This window comes from Phyllopteryx taeniolatus, chromosome 1 (assembly GCF_024500385.1).
Source record: "Phyllopteryx taeniolatus isolate TA_2022b chromosome 1, UOR_Ptae_1.2, whole genome shotgun sequence".
Classification (NCBI taxonomy): Eukaryota; Metazoa; Chordata; class Actinopteri; order Syngnathiformes; family Syngnathidae; genus Phyllopteryx; species Phyllopteryx taeniolatus.
In genome coordinates this window covers 20,395,441-20,414,798 of record NC_084502.1, presented here as the reverse complement: position 1 = coordinate 20,414,798, position 19,358 = coordinate 20,395,441, and the positions used below count along the sequence as shown (strand labels likewise).

The window sequence follows — 19,358 nt, the reverse complement described above, 5'->3', positions numbered from 1 at the left end:
ATGTCCATCATCACACAGCAGAGGGACTGAGAATAGAAATGACCTGATACTACAACTGGCTCATTTAGACAAAATAAATTAGATATATAGATATGGAAATTCAAACATTAATGAACATTCGGGAAATGGTCATCAAAGTGCAATTTCCTGAAATAAAATGAGTATAAAAAAATAAAAACATGTTTGTGATACTGATACATGTTGAGCATATCCAAAGGTTTGACCATGTTTGTGACAGCCTCGAGTTGTTCAGTCAAGAAACAATGCTTCAATCAAAAATGTCCACTAACAAGTCCGAGTACGTTCAGTGCCATAATCACGTAATTGTCCGTCTCAGCGTACACGAGCGCCCTAACGAGCTTACGACATTTGCTAGCGTCATTTAATTGTCTGACTTTTTGCCTCTTCGGGCTTGTTAACGTCGCTCCTTCTCTGCTCACCGCTCCTACGCACATCAACTGCGGCTGACTGAGCAGCGAGGCCGAGCGACTGCCGCCCACACTTCATTTGTGCTCCATTCATTAGGTGAGAGAGCACGAAGGTCGCGTAGATGGCGGGGAGAAAGGCATGGCGAGGGGAGGAGTGACAGGGGGGTAATGGGAGGCGGCGGCAGCAGATAAAACTGTCCACTGATTAGCAATTAAAGCCGTGCTGCCACGCGTGTCAGTCCACTGGACCTCAACAACATTAACACGCCGACACAGGATATTAATAGAGTCCAGTCGTAAAGGGAGGGGGTATGCGGCAGCAACACCCAAGGAGGAGGAGACGAGTGACGGAGGACGCTGGTGGCTGAGACGGGCAGAAGCACAGTCGCTGCTGCTCTCAACGCTCAGCTTTGATTAAGACAACCAGTGTTTGAGGGAAGAGAATGAATTGAATTAAGACAACCAATGAATGGGGGAAAGTGCAACACGCCCAGGATGACCGCACATTTGCCGTAATTGGCAGTGAAATAATTGCAGAAATACTACATCCTCACACAACAGCGCTGTCACTCATAGCAAACAAATTCAAGCAGTACCAGCAGGTCCACTTTAGCTAACATGCTAAATCAGAGGCACCGCTATATTTCCACGTTTCTAGTGGTTCCGCTCACTCCAAATGAAGAGTAAGTAGAATGGACACGTGTGGCGTTCCCTGTGGTGCACTAAACTCTATCTGATGAGCCAGAAGTGCTAGCAGTTGGGCAGCTGATGCTTTATTAACACTAAGCCAAATTATGATTTCAGGATCCAAAATAATTAATAGTTTTTTTTCAGTGGATAAACACAGCCACTATCGGGGCTAAGCCAACGCTTTAAGCCACCAAGATTCTACACTGGAGTTTACTAAGTGACACACTGTTTGCTACCATGTCTGATTAATTAAATGTCTGAGGCAAACTTCCCACCAGTACATCCTTTTTTTGTGATCAATAAATTTCAATAAGTCTCCAATAACGGTCAACAAACATTTAGTAGCAACAAGCTGTTAAAGTCCAAAATTTTCAAAAATTCAAAAATTGTTTTATCCTTCTGGTTGGAACACATGATGGGCCATAGGAAGGTTCCTACAAAATGGAATTGACAGCCAGATATCCAGTGACACCTGATAAACCTTGAAAACCCATAAGAGGTGTGTCAGAAAAGTTCGACTGGTGTCACAGAAGATATACAGTATTTTCCAAACTACGAGTTTTTACCTTAATGTAATCGCCATCCAACATCGCCAAGGCCGAAGAAAGCAAGACAGTCAACGTCCAAAGTCATGTTGATCGTATTGTTTAATGTGAGAGGAATCGTCCGTCCACTGTAAGTTCTTGCCACATGCCAGATGGCCGACAATTTTATTTGGGGAAAAATACGCATTATACATGAGAAATTACGGTATTTGCTTTGTTCAGCACGTGAGAAGAGACGGGCTTTGTGGCAGGACAACTCGTGGGTGCTTCACCATGACACCGCGCCTGCTCAGAATGTCCTCAGCATTCGACAACTCCTGGCCAAGAAGAACATCACCCTGCTGAAGAAACCTCCCTATTTACCCGACCTGACTCCACATGATTTTTTCCCCTCCTTCCCAAGCTCAAGGGGGCTCATCAAGGGAACCTGGTTTGAAGATGTGGCATGTACATAAAGATGGTCATGACGACAGAGCTGTGGAGGATCCCGGAACAATCCTTCCAGGAGCGCATAAAGGCATGGCAGAGAAAGGCTGGGAAAGTGTGTTAGACTCCATGGGGATTACTTCGAAGGGGACAACTTGTACTTTTGATTTGAAATATATCTTTTGTGACACCAGTGCTGAAATCTTTCGGACACACCTTGTACACAAATATTCAGCCTTTTTTACCTTAACAATATTAAAGTCAAGTTATAGAAATAACATGTTTGACGAAGAACAAGTCGGAATGTGTCAAATATTGTGGTGACCTGGGGTGGGTGCTTCAGTGCTAAACATTTCTCACGCCGGTCTGTCTGTCTTTTTGGGACAGGAGACGTCAGCTGATTAATTTCAGTCATCCGTCCTAGGCATGACATGCGATCACTTCGCATGAGGGTGAGGCTAACTGAACGCTGATGGCCAATACGTTTCATTATGCACGTCTGCAGGCTCGGTGACACACAGCGCCTTCGCCTCCAGGAGCGGCTGGCTGTCATGACGGCATACAAGGTCTCTGCGTGGGGAAATAAATATGTCCTCAGATATACTCACTTGGCGCTTCCCCGGCCCATGAAGCATTGTGGCCTAGTGCTTAGGAAAAGGTCGATAGCTGAGGGGGAGGTGGGGGAGGCCAGGTTGATGGGGAGATTATGTCATTTTTTAACCATCCCAAAATGTCCAAAGGCGTTGGCGAGCATCACAGTTAAACTCAGGTAAGGGGAAGCTGCATTGTGACTAAAGACTGAAAAGAAGTAGTGCTCAAGAAAGGTCGCTTGTTGACGGGAAGCTGAGAGATGAGGTCATTCATTAGAGGACACATCAGGCTTGTACCTGAGGGTCGTGCAGCAGTCATGCGTCAGACAAGGATGTTAAATAAGATCATGCTGTATTCCAGAAAACCAGGTAGTCAGAAATTTGGTGTTTGACTTTGCACTCCCAGAGTCTGATCAAAACAATCAACCCTGACTTAGTAATGCAGTAGTCTAACGTCATACCAATGTCAATGCCCACACAGATTCAGAATTAAAACTATTTCTTGGTTATACTGTACTAGATATAGTTCCAGAAAAGGTCTGTTGAACCCTAAACTGTACAGCCTTCAAGGGATTTGACTTCACGGGTTCTTGTGTACTTGCTTATCATAGTTGTCAACTATGTTAGTAGTAGTAGTAGTAGTCTTATACTGTTTAGCTTGAATACTTTAAGGTTTAAGCTGTTCAGCTAAGTTTTGGGCCAAGTTAGATAAATCATATTTTCTAGGTTTCTTGAATTAAGCATTTGTTGAACAACATGTTGGGTGGAATGCTTTTAAGAAGAGATATTTTTATTTCACTTGATTGTATTTTGCATGTACAGTATGTATGTTGAATGCATTACACACAAAAAACAAAACAAACAAAAGAAACATTCAATTCCCTTGAATGCAGCAAGCAACAACAAGCCAAAGTGTCCCCAAATGAGGGGTCTATGCAATATTGTTGCATCCCTGTGGAGTTTGGCACTTTCTCAAAGGCATCTTAAAATTATTGAGGAGACCAATTAGCATTTCTCCAACAACCAGTCCCAACTTCAATAATTTGTTTAGCAGGTGTGTTTGTACATTCAGCCTTCTGACCAAGCCAAGTGTTACTTCTAACCCCAGGAAGAACACCTTATCATGTGATGTCCTCACCAAGTCTCTTATGTGTAGCAGGAAAGGAACTTTCCTGATCTGCTATAGACTAATCGAGCATTTAATCCCGCCATCACCACGATGTTCCTCACACAATGGACCCTCTCGGGTGTGATCCAAGAGGAGATACAGGGGCACTCAATCTGTGAGACAGGAGGACCCGCTTTTCACAGAACGGCCATATCTCTGAGGGGCCACAGCCCTTTTGTTCATGGAAATCCCACAAGAGCATGAAGCCAAATTGGAGGTGTCACCCTCAGACAGCAGAGTGGGGGGTGACAGTGGGTGGGAGGGAAGCTGGATGCTGCCTCCTCTATCGCATTGGCCATCGCAGCTCATCCATCATGCTTTCAGACAGCGTGTGTGTGTGTGTGTGTGCACTGAGATTGCAGGCAGCGTGGCCAAATGGTTACAGCAGTTGATGTGTGATCAGCAATATGCTTAATTTGATGAAACTTCTACAAACATTGCACATTATTGGGAATTTGTTTGTGCTAAAAAACATTCTGGAGCTGAAAACAAAGTTGCTTAAATGGTCACTTCCCTTCAAAAGGAAAAGGTTAGCAACCAGAGGAATTGGTGATCTGCGCAATGAATGACAATCCCAAAAGCTTACTTCAGCAGTTAGTTAGTTTTATTGGATTAACAGACATAAAACATGAAGACCCCCAGGCCAAAGACGGTCATCATGTGACAAGTTCGTGGCAAACAAAAACTGGAGATGAGGCGTAATGAGTATGTTCTTTGATTGACGCCTGTGTGCCATGTTTTAATTATTCCTCAGACTAAAATGGGAGCAACGCCCCCTGCAAAATGTAATTTGCAGGGGTGAGTGTGCGTGACAAAAATGTCATCACGGCCAAAATGGCTTCGAGCAGTGACAACCTTTCACAGGGAAATGATATTTTTTGTATCCGGCGAAATGCGGATAGTGTCACCCTCATTAAAGCCTTGATAGCAGGTCTTTAATATTCACCGTCTTAATTAGGGCCACAGTTAATTTCATTAAATTCTTTGGCTGCTAAATGAAGCAGATTATGAGACATCTTTTATTGCCAAGCGTGAAATTGCAGCCTGCAAGCCGCCAATGGCGGCCCAAACTAATGAATTACAGGGTAAATAACATCCGAATTAACCATGCAATTTAACTCCTGACAAAGCAGCCAGCGCCGAGGGGGGACGAGCACACTTGTCAAAACCAGCCAGCCCCGCACACGTCTGCAACCCGGAGAGCCAATTACAGCACTAATCGCCTCCTTACAGGAAGGAGTTCTGTCGCATGTCAAGAAGTATGCTGCGTAAACTATTATCTCAGGAAGTGGGCGAGGTCACCAAAATTCACTTGTCCAAAGGTTTGCATCTTCACTTCATGTTCTTACTAGTGCGAGTATTTATTTGGTTGGATTTAAATTATCAGTCATTTCAATCACGTTACATTTCATAGGGGAAAAAACAAAACAAGACGTCCTTATGGGTTTTGTGACGCAGCGTAATGGGGATGCCTGTGGGGATGGCACAAACCTAGAAGGCCACTTTTTGCCTTTCACTTGGAACCAACGGACTATTTTCAGATGTACTGCAGATGATGAACGTAGAGCCGAATTGAGCCTCCTCCTCTCATGTTGTGCGGTGGAACGCTGTGTGCATGCATGGAAGCTAAAATAGATCATGGCAGACCTACAAACCTCGGGACATTTTTGAGGACCACAAGTGATTCACATTTACATTTAGTTAAATGGACATTTTTTTAAATTTTGTATACAGCATACAATTTAGATATGTTTTACGGGGTTTTTAAGCACATATAAACCCATTTCATAGATATTGAAAACCTGTCACACTTAAATAAATAAATAAGCTTAGCTGGGATTTCCATTTTTGGCTAATAATACAAAATTGAAATTAACTGGCTTTCATAGGCACACATCATATAAACCTCATTTAAAAATTCAAGCTTACTCAATTGAATTATTATCATCAGGCAATGCAGGCAATAGAGGTTTAGATCAGGAGGAAAGTCTGGGACGCATTGACTGCAAATCTGCAGCCCTCCCTCTCCCTGTCAGCATTGTCTTCATCAGACATAATTCAAATTCATCCATTACTGCTAGGCATACGCACGCATGCAACTTAACGTTGACTGACACCAGTTTGCTTTTTTCATCATGCCCCTATCACCTCCTGTAATTATGATTTCAGGTAATCATAGTAACCTTTACGACAATTTCACTTCAGTTGTTACTTCTGCGAGGTGATTGGTGAGTGTGCTTGCAAAATATACCGTATAACAGGATGCAATTATTATTTGCATGTCATATTTTCCACAGTTGGCATACTACTTAGCAAATGTGAGGACTGAATTACTATTAGTGTATTGTACAATAATCTTACAAGTCAATAATTTTCAACTCTGTGCTACTCTCTAATAACTATTGTTGCCGTCATTCTTCTCATTATTACTTGTTTGCGCTATAGTCTCGTAATGTGACAGATCCTATTTTATTGGCAGTTGTGACTGTGATTTCTTTCTAGGGATTAATTAATCAGTTAGATATTTTGACACACTGATTAAACAATTAACATTGAAAGTGGTTTTTTTTCCCCATTTGAAAAGCTACCCACAGCTGCCAACTTTTTGTGTAGTTTTGAGTGTACTGTGTGTATAATGGCAGGTCCGTCATTGGTTCCGAGAACTCCACGGTCAACTGCCTTACAGAGACTTGAGTGAGCCGTTCGCTTTCTCTGCGCCAATTAGCAGCTAATTAGCAACGTGCAGCAGATGTGGAGGAGTAAACAAAGCTGGATGCATCTGCTGCATTCCAGAAAAAAAGGGTTCCAAGGTTTATTATTCAGCAAGACATTTCACTCACCTTTACATCTGCAGAAACTTGTATTGGAAGAACGTTTCATCACATTGCTACACAAATAATTTGTGCCAGCATTTGAAGGAAAAATGACAATACAAAGTAAAGGGAACTGAATATTTTTTTCTACTTATTTGCAGTTGAACATATGACCTCCCTGTGGCTGAGGGAAGCCATGATAGTGTGACAAAAACGACCTTATCCACTAATATGCATTGCACTGTGTGCATTCAATGTGCATTTTAAAAGGCAAGTGTGTAAATATGTATACAAAACCAATCAGGTCCAACTGTTGTTGTTACTGTGACCCAACCATTGCAATGGGTAATTTTAATGAGTGTGCTTCTCACAAAAACGCTATACTTTAAGAAGAGGCGGGCTGTATCGGCATCACCTCGAGTGGCAAAGAGTCGGTCTAATGAGATCAGGAGTGGCCACAAAATGACACAAGTAAGATTTTTGGCGTTCAAACCCCCATAAACACTCAACGTCCAACTGATTTCCTTCTAATCTTTATGACTGACAGCTCCTGAGAGGGTTCAAATTCTAGCCATGAAGTTTGATCTCCCTGGTGAACACGCAACAGGACGCGAGGAAGAGAAACATAGATCATAACATGAAGATGGGACTTTCATTTCTATGTGATAACGACACACACACAAACACACACACACACGAGCAGTGAGACATTTGTTTGACACGCGGCGATAGTGCAACTATTATTGTCAGATAATAAAGATTCCTCTTGAAAACAGGTCAAATTTTTCTGGCACTCCAACTGCTCTCAAACCTTATTAATGACACCAAAAATCTGGACTCCGCCCACCGAGATGCATTTACATCACAGGTTTTTGAAATAAACGATGGGAACGCCATCCCGAGGCAATTACTGATGCCTCCGCTGTGGCGTCTCGCTCTTGCCTGCTCTCTCTCCCGGTGAGACGGCCACTAATCAGAGATGCAATTTGTTCATTAAGAGATTACAAACGAGGCTGCAGCGCCGACACGAGGGTCATGATTAGCGCTCGCTAATTGCCTGATATGCTTGTCGGGAGGAGAGCCCGCCGCCGCTGCGACACGTTGGCTGCAAATTAAGAGCCAATTCCGACGCTTCCCCTCACCGTCACAGCGGGTTGCTCGCCCTCCCCTTCCTCTTGGTCCTTTATTCCTTGAAAATGCTAGCGCGCCCGCCAAAGCGCTCGGCTGCAGATGAGACGGGGAATGCAAAGGAAGCAGCTTGAAGTGCTATGCGATGGCGTGAAGTGGGCGATCAAGTGGGGGAACAGAGGGAGGGGAGGCACGAGTCTCCTAATGATCCGCTTGGGGGACCTAGGAGAGCCTGGTGCTCTAATTGATGTCAAGTGTGTGATTTCACTCTTAATGAAGCGCTAGCAGACAGGAAGTCTTACCTGTTTGATGGGAATGGCTCGCCCGCTGCCGATGGTGTCGGCTCGAGCCTCCAGACCTTTCTTATCCTTGTCCGTCTCGTTGGTCTTCCTTGACTGTGGAAGAGATACAGGCTGATCATTTCACAATTTCATCAAAAAGTGCCAAGCACACATTGACACAAACTGACGGTGAAGAGGTTGGAGCGACGCTTGGACTGCTTCCGGACGGGCGTGGGCGTATTGGTGCTCTGTGGGACATCGATGCGTAGCTCCTTCTGGCTGGTGCTCGGCGTGGATGGCACCGATGATGAGTAGTCGCTCAAACTACCACCGCCATTAGTTGTCTGAAACAACATGACATTCAGGAAATTAAACACGCTCAAGTCACTTGACAATATTCAGTAAGCAATATGGTGTGATTTGGGTTAGGTATGCAGTTTAGTCGCAAATATGCCCCCAATACCATTTCATGTTTCTTTTTATGACATAGTCATACACTATCCCCATCAAGTTAGGGGTATTAGGGTTTTGAGTGAAATTTCAGGATGAACCTAAAATGCACTATAACCTTTACAGGTGAACTTATTTTGACGTTATATAAACTGACTTCTAATAAACTGATCAACAGCACCTCCCTATTGTAAGGGACCAAATAGTGGCCACTGAGCTTATAGTGTCACCAGCTGGTTGCAACAGAGATAGAGAGACTGGCAGTCACAGAAAGGCATAGAAGTGGACATCCTTGGGAATTGTCATGGGTCAAACACCTGTTGTGAATTTTGCCGTTGGACGTGCATTCAAAATTAAGTCTGTAAAGGTTATAGTGCCATCTTAGGTTCATCCTATATTTTCACCCAACAGCCTGGGATCCCTACACTTAACTTTTTATGAGTAGTGTATTAGTAAAGTATTCATCTCTGCATGCTGAAGGGTAAAACTATACACACTGATTGGTTGACAGATGGTGTGACGTGTTATAATGGAATGCAAAAAGAAGAATGGTTGGGATTAAATGCCTAATTTGAACATAACTTGATTTACAATGAAGACTAATTTGCACAGATTGCATCACTTATTTTACATATATATTCTTCTCGACTGTAATTACTTATTGTAATACCAGATATGTTAAAAACTCTATTCTATTGTATATTTGTATTTTATTGGATTTGTATGTATTATTTATCCATTTAATTGTTTTTTTTCTATATAAAATGTGTTCTATAAATAAATGGAGAAAAGAAATCTGTGAAAATAGGTATTAATTTCATGTAATTCTAAGGAATTTATATCATTATCGGGATATAAAATGACCAGTATCGTGATATGAAATGTCAACATTGCACGACACTATGCAAACACTTGTATTATACTATCATATAATGATATATATTATGAAAATGATATCACAGATATATCATAAAGTATTTGAATTATTTCATTCCATAACCCAATGAGAATCAATAAGAATAGGATTGATAAAAAGTAATGATAATGCAATCGGAAAAACTAAATTCTTGTCAATTCCCATGCCTACCCGTGGCAGTAGTAGCACTTTGAGCTACAGAGGGTTAAAGACTAAAAGCTTTCTGCGTACATTGAAAAAAGCCTGGCAAAGACTAGATGCAGAGCTTGAGAGCATTACATGACACAGTTGTATTTACTTTGCAGTTTTAAGTAAAAGAAAAAATAATATTTGTGGAAATCCTGCCTTTTTTTTGTAGAAACTAACAACTAATTTACAGATTATTTTAGTGGTGCAACAATTAATCGACAACTACTTTGAGAATCAGTTAATCGTTTGAAGACCTTGTTTAATTTAAAATTGTCCAAATCCTTTCAATTTCAGCATCCGAACAGTAAAGATTCTCAGATTTCGGTCGTCCTCCATGAAAGCAGACTGATTATCTGTGTTTAATCAAAAAAATACTTTTGCAAAAATCTGCTTTTACTTTGGAAACCAAACCATTTTTGCCTACTTTTTTGACAGATGTTACTGACCAAACCAGTAAGTACATCCTAATCAATTTATGTTTCTGCATTTTCTGCACTGTCAATTTGAACAATGAAATAATGTCCTGTTTTTTAACATAAAGGTAAAATGGACAGAACTCTCATATTCAGGAGAAGCAGTGTGGTCTTCGTCCTGGCTGTGAAACAGTGGACCAGCTCTCCAACCTATGCAGGGTCCTCGAGGGTGCGCGGGGTCCTGCCCAACCAGAAGGTGTTCGATTATGTCGCTCAGTGAGTCCTGTGAGGAGTGCTCCGAGAGTAAGGACTACCAGTACTCTTGATAGAGGCTGTTCGGTCCCCGTACTACCAGTGTTTGGTCCGGCAGTAAGTCGAATATGTTTCTAGTGAGGGTTGGACTCCTAGGTGGCTCTTTGTCGCCTATTTTGTTCATTACTTCAATGGACAGAATTTCTAGGTGCAGCCGAGGCGTGGAGGGGGTCCGGTTTGGTGATGTCAATATCATGTCTCTGCTTTTTGCAGATGATGTGGTTCTGATGGATGCATCAAGCCACGATCTTCAGCTCTCAACGAACGATTCGCAGCAGTGTGAAGCGACTGGGATGAAAATCAGCATCTCCAAATCTGACGCCATGGTCCTCAGTCGAAAAAGTTTGGAGTGCCCTCTACGGGTCGAGGAAGGGATCTTTCCCCAAGTGGAAGAGTTCAAGTATCTCGGGGTCTTGTTCACGAGTGAGAGAAGAATCGAGTGGGAGATCGACAGGCGGATCGGTGCAGCGTCTGCAGTGATGCAGACTCCGATTCGGTTTGTCATGGTGAAAAATGAGCTGAGCCAACAGGCAAAGCTCTCGATCTACGTTCTTACCTTCACCTACGGTTACAAGTTGTGGGTCGTGACCGAAAGAACCAGACTGCGGATACAAGCAGCCGAAACGGGTTTCCTCCGCAGGGTGTCCCGGCTCTCCCTTAGAGATAGGGTGAGAATCTCTGTCATTTGGGAGGGGCTCAGAGTCGAGCCGCTCCTCCTCCACATTGGGAGGAGCCAGATGAGGTGGCTCGGACAGCTGGTTAAGATACCCCCTAGACACCTCCCTGGTGAGATGTTACGGGCATGTCCCACCGGGAGGAACCCCCGCGGACGACCCTGGACACATTGGAGAGACTATGTCTCCCAGCTGGCCTCGGAACGCCTCGGGATCCCCCCAGAAGAGCTGGACGAAGTGGCTGGGGAGAGGAAAGTTTGGGCTTCCCTGCTTATCTTGCTGCCCCAGCGATTAGGCTCCGGAAGAGGAAGAAAATGGATGGATGGGATGGATATATATATATTTTTTAATCTGACTCATCGATTAACTGAAAATAAATTAATCGATTAAAATAATTATTAGTTGCAGCTCTAGAATATTCTTGTCTTCTCATGATGCTCTTCTCTTACCATTGCCCCTCTTTAAGATAAAGTGTTGCAAAAAGCAAAACACGAAGAGTCAATCATCTGGTGCTTAAATTTAGACATGGTGCTTTGTGGTAACGGCCCAGGGCACAAAATACGACGCCTTCATGCATGAGTTATAATTTTAGTCAAAATTTGACTGGCTTAATGCATTTGGAAATTGAGGTACGACTGTATCTACATTTATGCCATCAATTCCACATGAAATGGCTATAATTCTATGTTATAATTCTCAAAGTTCAAATTCTACACTTCAATCATGTTGATTGTATTTTACTTACTACTTAATACGTTTTCAAGTAATATCTGAAAAATTGAGGCGCTACCTGGCATAATGTGGCCCCACTGACCTGGCTGACCTGGACGTTGGACACCTGCGTGGTACAGATAGACGAGTGACTCGGGGAGTTTGGGAGCGATTTACATGGACCGATGGACAGCTGCTGCTTCTTCCGGGTGGCAACAATCTTCTGAGCAACTGCAATACAAAACATCAGTGTTAATCTTTTGCTAAGATATTTCATTAATGTTTCACCTAGAGGTGACAATCTGTCACATTAGAGCCCTAAAAGGTACAGGAATTCAACATCTGCAGCAGACTTGCAAATGAAAAAGCGCACCACAGAACATTGCTCATTATTCTACTTCAAACACCATTGGCACACAATTATCAAAAAACAAAACACCGGTTGAACATGTTTGAAGACTACGAGCTTGTTGGCATGGAGATCGGAGAATTACGACTTCACTGAGTGTCTATCTCTGATCCAATAAACACAGAAGACGCCACTGTTTTAATTGAACTTGTTAAAGTCGGTTGATGAGGAGCCCATCGAGAACATTTACCTCAAAGTGAGACAGGGTGAGGCAAGAGCAGCCAGCAAAAGAACATCTTAGGGTAGAGGAGGTAGAAAAACTGACCACGTAAACAAGTTTCACATCAGACTATGGCTTCTGGATTCTGTCTGACCCAAAATGCATCCTGCAATTATCATGCAATCCTGAGCTTTCATCTTCACGCCCTGTTCACGTCATCTGTGGTCCAAAACCCTTTTTATTATAATTGAGACAATGAGAAACAAACAGCCGACATAACGTGACACGTTACGTGAGGTTTGACGTGACATCCACCCCTCATCATTGAATAACAATGACATCATCATCCAAACTTTGATAGGTGGAAGAACAGAATATCTTATTTGATTGAAATTATTACATAATGGTTACGTCTCAGCAAGAAGGTTCTGGGGACAGTGTCAGCTCATGCGTTTCAGTGTGGAGTTCACTTGGACTTCAGCTTCTTACCACCCAAAAATTGTTAAGTGGATGTCTGGATGTGTCTGTGCTCTGTTGGGTTGGAGTGCATGCAGCTGGCCGGAGGTAGTAGTGTATGTGTTAAGAACAGTTATGATAAGGATGCACGTAATATTTAAACCGCACATTTAATTTAATAATTTAATTAATCATTTCTCTTTCTCCATTAATTTCAACCCTGGTGTGAAAGGCAGTCACTTGCTCTAACATCAGCGCTCTCATGAGATTTATGACGGGACATCACATAAAGATGTTGGGGTGTGTGTGTGTTGCTGAGTCTGCAGTCTGTAAAGTTTAACTGTGACGGGAGACATTTGAGGCTTACAATTTGATGCTCTATGTAAACTCTTTGAACGCTGTAGTTTGAAGGGCAACATCCCCAAATCATGTGCAAGTTGCACCATTAAAACCTTTAAGTACAAACTAATCACAATAAACAACTAGCATGGAATTCAATTATCCAAAGTAGAAAAATCATCATTTTTGTATCAGGGATAAAACTCCATGATCACAATAGTGGCATAATTAGTACAAAATTGCATGAATTCCTCAGGCCACACCTCACAGGAATTGGCCTCATTTAAGAGCTGCCAACCTATAAAAATTCACTTCCTGAACAATTTGGCCAAATATGTCTGAATTTCCATATTTTCAATATTTTGTCAAGAACATATCCTTGCCACAGTCATAATCATTACTGAATTATGGCTTCAATATTTGTCATATTAATGTTTTTATTACATCCACCTGTGGTGGACACAGTTGCATCCTGAATCAAAGTACCAGTATGCGAGATTTCTGTGTCAGTGGATTAATTCACTTGGCCAATTCTGTTTTCAACCCTAGAAACAAAAAACACAACTCTATTAAAGCTGATTAATCAGATCTCAAACTTCCACTGCACTGTATTTTGTAAACAAACAACATTGCTGATAGACTGAATTGGATAATTTATGTATGGGCACTAGTTTTGTGCAATGTACTTCTTGTACACGTACAAGAAGTATATGTAAGAAGAAGAAATGTAATTCTTCTCTTGCATGCTAGTGATATTACATATTTATATTTCCTATATCCACAATTGCTGCTGAAACTATGCAAATGTCCCCATGGTGGGACTAATAAAGGTTATATTAAGATGGCGCCTACCAGTGTGGTCGCCTCGGTAACGCGCTTTCTAGTATTGTTTTTGTTTTTGTGTTTTTCGTCCGTCTTTGGAGACCTTACACGACTCACTTACACAAGGGGAGATCTGCTAACCATCAAGGAGGCTACTCCGGACTTTCTGTCACCAACTTTCGCAAATCCGCTCAGTTTTTTCCCCCCCGAGGTACTCACCGGAGCGGCGTCCGTGGTTTTCGGCGCATGGAGACGGAAGCGGCGCCACAGAGGGAAACGGTGAATTCAGGTGAAACTCCGCAAGAGAGGACACAGATTGGCGTTCCCGTCGATCCACCTCGTGAATATACGCTCCCTACCCAACAAAATGGACCAGCTTCATCTTCTGTTAAAGACCAGTAAAGACTTTGGACGTTCCGCAGCCATGTGCTTCACGGAGACCTGGCTTTGCGACGCTGTACCTGATGGCGCCGTCATGCTACTCGCCACGTGAGTTCGCATCGTACATACTGGCTGGAGTCTACATACCGCCTCAAGCTAACACGAACGCCGCACTGCTAACGCTCGCCGAACAAGTCAACGAAATTGAAAAAAAAAAACACCCGGACTCACGCCTCTTTATTCTTGGGGACTTTAACAAAGCTAAACTCAACCACGAACTCCCTAAATACAAGCAGCACATCGACTGTCCTACCAGGGAAAATAACATTTTAGACCACAGCTACACTACGGTAAAAAACGCATACCGTGCAGCCCTGGGCTCGTCTGATCACTGCTTAATTCACTTAATACCGACGTACAGGCAAGAACTTAAATGCGCGAAGCCTACAGTGAAAACAGTGAAAAAGTGGACAAATGAAGCCAAGATGGAACTTCAAAGCTGTTTAGACTGCACAGACTGGAGTGTCTTTGAAAATTCAGCTGGCAGCCTGGATGAATATATGGACACGGTCACATCCTATATCAGTTTCTGTGAAGAGGTTTGTGTACCAACAAAATCATTTCGCACATTCAACAACAACAAGCCGTGGTTCACTGCTAAACTTAAGCAGCTTCGCCAAGCTAAGGAGGACGCATATCAGAGCGGGGACAGAGCCCTGTATAATCGAGCTAGAAACCAGCTGACTAAAGAAATTAACATTGCAAAGAGGATCTATGCAGCAAAGTTGGAAAAACAGTTTAGCGCAAACGACTCTAAATCAGTCTGGCATGCATTCCAATCGCTGACTAATTACAAGCGACGATCCCCCCAAGCTGAGAACAATAGCACACTAGCCAACGACTTGAATACATTCTACTGCAGATTTGAAAAGGACAGTTTCACACCACACACCCACCCGGCCGCACCCGCGACCACAACCACTCCTCTGACTTCTGCGTTAACCATCCATGAACAGGATGTGAGACGCATCTTCAAACAACAAAAGATTAACGAAGCGGCAGGCCCGGACCACCTGTCCCCATCCTGCCTCAAAGTCTGCGCAGACCAGCTCGCTCCAGTCTTCACTCAGATCTTCAACAGATCTCTGGAAATGTGCGAAGTTCCATCCTGTTTCAAACGCTCCACCATCATTCCAGTCCCCAAGAAACCTGCAATCTCGGGTCTGAATGACTACAGGCCTGTCGCTTTGACATCTGTGGTCATGAAGTCCTTTGAACGTCTCGTGCTGGACCACCTCAAGAGTGTCACAGGTCCCCTGCTGGACCCCCTGCAGTTTGCCTACCAAGCGAACAGATCTGCGGATGATGGAGTCAACATGGGACTGCACTACATCCTAGAACACCTCGACAGTGCAGGGACCTACGCAAGGATCCTGTTCGTGGACTACAGCTCAGCGTTCAACACCATCATCCCTGAACTTTCATCCAAGCTTCTCCAGCTCAGCGTCTCACCTGCCATCTGCCAGTGAATTTACAGCTTTCTGACGGGCAGGACACAGCAGGTCAGGCTGGGGGAGGCCACCTCATCCACACGCAGCATCAGCACTGGGGCGCCCCAAGGTTGTGTCCTCTCTCCGCTGCTCTTCTCTCTCTACACGAACGACTGCACCTCAGCGAACCCGACTGTCAAACTCCTGAAGTTTGCAGATGACACCACTGTCATCGGCCTCATCAAGGACGGTGACGAGTCTGCATTTCGACAGGAAGTGGAGCGGCTGGAGCTGTGGTGCGGCCGACACAACCTGGAGCTGAACACGCTCAAGACTGTAGAGATGATCGTGGACTTCAGGAGGCATCCTTCGCCACAGCTGCCCCTCACGTTGTCCAGCTGCCTTGTGTCAACCGTCGAGACCTTCAAGTTCCTGGGAATTACAATCTCTCAGGACCTGAAGTGGGCGACCAACATCAACTCCGTCCTCAAAAAGGCCCAGCAGAGGATGTACTTCCTGCGGCTTCTGAGAAAGCACGGCCTGCCACCGGAGCTGCTGAGACAGTTCTACACAGCGGTCATCGAATCAGTCCTGTGTTCTTCCATCACAGTCTGGTTTGGTGCTGCTACAAAAAAGGACAAACTCCGACTGCAACGGACAATCAAAACTGCTGAAAGGATTGTCGGTACCCCCCTACCCACCCTTGAGGACTTGCACGCTGCCAGAACTAAGACAAGGGCGTGCTAAATCCTCTCGGACCCTCCGCACCCCGGTCACCAGCTCTTCCAGCTCCTTCCCTCAGGTAGGCGCTACCGATCAATGCAAACTAGAACTAGTAGATATTGGAACAGCTTCTTCCCTCTTGCAATCAACTTCTTAAACAGCTAACCTATAATTCCATTACAACAAGCTGGCAATTTTTTGACTTGAGTTCGTTGTCACATTTCTGTGGGGCCAATTATGTATTACTCGTGCACTCACTGTAGTTGTCTCGCCATGCTGCACTATTTGCATATACTGGCCACTCATGCCAGAGTAGCATCTGCTCTATTTGCACACTGATTGAGGAGTATCTGTAACATTTGCACAACCATTGTCCCAGATTATCGCACTACTCGTCACTTTAAACCGCATACACTCCTTGAAGTCTCAGCGCCCTTTGCACAATGGTCATTGCACCGGACTATTGCGATATTAGTCATTCGAACTGCTCTAAGTGCTAGAGGACTCTGCATCTTTTTGCACAATTGTTTTTTGTCAATGTCTTTATGTCTCCAAAGTGTTCTGTAAATTGACTGTCTGTTGTACTAGAGCGGCTCCAACTACTGGAGACAAATTCCTTGTGTGTTTTGGACGTACTTGGCAAATAAAGATGATTCTGATTCTGATTACAAATATTTATTATTAATAATAATAATAACAAATAGACGGAACAGTGGACGACCGGTTAGAGCGCCTACCTCACAGTTCTGAGGAGTGGGGTTCAATCTCCAGCCCTGCCTGCGTGGAGTTTGCATGTTCTCCCCGTGCCTGCGTGGCTTTTCTCCGGGCACTCCGGTTTCCTCCCACATCCCAAAAACATGCATGGTAGGTTAATTGAAGTCTCTAAATTGCCCCTAGGTGTGAATGTGAGTGCGAATGTTTGTTTGTTTCTGTGTGCCCTGCGATTGGCTGGCAACCAGTTCAGGGTGTACACCGCCTCCTGCCCAAAGATAGCTGGGATAGGCTCCAGCACGCCCGCGACCCTTGTGAGGATAAGCGGATTTGGAAAAATAATAACAATAATAATAATACATTTTTAACCTGCCCACGTTCTGAAGTGACATGTGCAGTGGCGTACTAATTCATTTCCGGTTCAGACGGGCGTCCTGTGTGGACGTGTATTATTTTAGGAATATCTATACCTCTAAACACGTATTAATTGGTGTGTTATTTTGTTGTTCAAAGTTCGTTACTCTCCGCAAAAAGGCGGTTCCAGCCAGACCTATGTGACAAGTGTACTGTTTCACCAAATCACTTATTTTGATGTTTTGTGACTGCTTGTAACGATAGCTTAGGAATTAGCATGGCTTCGACAGTCTTCACCTTTCAACTTGTTGTCCTCCCTTTGTGACACTTTTGTAAGAAGCATGGTAAGAAGTGTAGCTTATTCTCTACCATGGAGGCGATGATCAGTGACTTATAATGCATTGACACCGGACACAAAGAGAACTTTCGCCTCAGCGGCTTGGCGTGCACCAAGTAGCTGTTCAATGTGGACGCGCCGGAAATGTCAGAAGCTGGATTCCCCCCCCCCCCCCAATATCCAGAACAATTAGTGTCACGACCATGACAAGTCAACGTCCATTGATTTCCATAACAAAATACGGACGTTCCGTAACATTTTGCAGCTCTACAATAATGATTATCAACTTTGTTAAGGAGCTACAGTATGTTTCCATTGTTTTTGTGTGTACAGTACTATAAATTGAACACACACACAATTACAAAAACGAGACGTAAAACTTTACTTTGTTTTCATGGTTGATTTACCCTACTAGCACGTGTAGCCTGCAGGTGAACTTCACGTGTGTATGTGTTGCAGTGAATGAACATTAGCGAGTCCTCATCTAAGCTTGTTAGAGAGTGTGAACGATGCGCTCTGCTTCCACACTCTGACAGATGAGAAAGAAACCACAGTCGTGTGTGTGTGTAACGCACACGCGTGCATGTCTGTGTCACACGCACGTGTGTGCATTTAGGGCTCATGTCGCCGTAATTAGGCTAATTAAATTAGCACGCTGATGGACAAGGACCACAGCGTAGTCACCCTCGCCCCTACCCTCTCCGTCCCTCACACAGAGGTCACTACTCCCAACTGGACGAGGCTTCACTTCCCATTACATTGCTTAATGCACATGCACGCACACGCATGCACATACACATACACATGGGTCTGATGCACAATCACAAACTAAAACAAATAACCCAGTCTGGGCTCATCAACAAACCACAAAGGAAAGGAAAACATACCATGCTCCTGACACAGAGACTGCCATGGCAACAATATGAAAGAGAAAAAAAAAAAAAAAAAAAAGTGGATACTTAATGGTGTCTCTTATCCAACTTCAATGTGTTGGGTAGAAACTTAATGGTTTACATTCTCCTTTTTGTTCCAACAAGACACTTGCCAAACGCATGGTGCATATTTAAACACACAACTTTAACAAAAACATCTTCCCACAAATCTTAACATGTATACTGTTGAAACTAGAAGTTGCACATGCACACACACACAAACATGGGTTGCAGCAATTCACTACTGATGCACTTCCACTTTCAAATCCAGGTGCTACAAGCCACTATTTCCCACACACGATCAAAGCGGTTCAAAGCGGGTTGTGCTAGCACGTGTCTCTCATTGATTCTTCATAGCCTATCCTTACTTAGTTGTGACACTGTAAACTTTTCTTCTCATTCTTATTCTAATCAGGGTCGCATTTGTACTTACTCTGTGTTACTATTATTTCAGGTTTAAAATAAGCATTGGTGTGCTGTCTGTAGCAGCGAGTGGATGTGATATTTCTT

The 19,358-nt window shown here is 43.7% G+C and overlaps 1 protein-coding gene across 5 annotated transcripts in view; it reads right to left on the bottom strand.

Annotated features, from left to right (window-relative positions):
• The window catches only part of agap1 (ArfGAP with GTPase domain, ankyrin repeat and PH domain 1), a 112,609-nt gene that overhangs the window by 50,503 nt on the left and 42,748 nt on the right, over nt 1-19,358 (bottom strand). For all 5 annotated transcript variants that reach the window (XM_061779828.1, XM_061779822.1, XM_061779837.1 and 2 more), the window contains 3 exons: nt 11,838-11,965; nt 8,258-8,413; nt 8,091-8,183 (listed from right to left, as the gene is read on the bottom strand). In XM_061779828.1, coding sequence (XP_061635812.1) covers nt 8,091-8,183; nt 8,258-8,413; nt 11,838-11,965 — 377 coding nt within the window. The remainder of the gene's footprint in view (nt 1-8,090; nt 8,184-8,257; nt 8,414-11,837; nt 11,966-19,358) is intronic.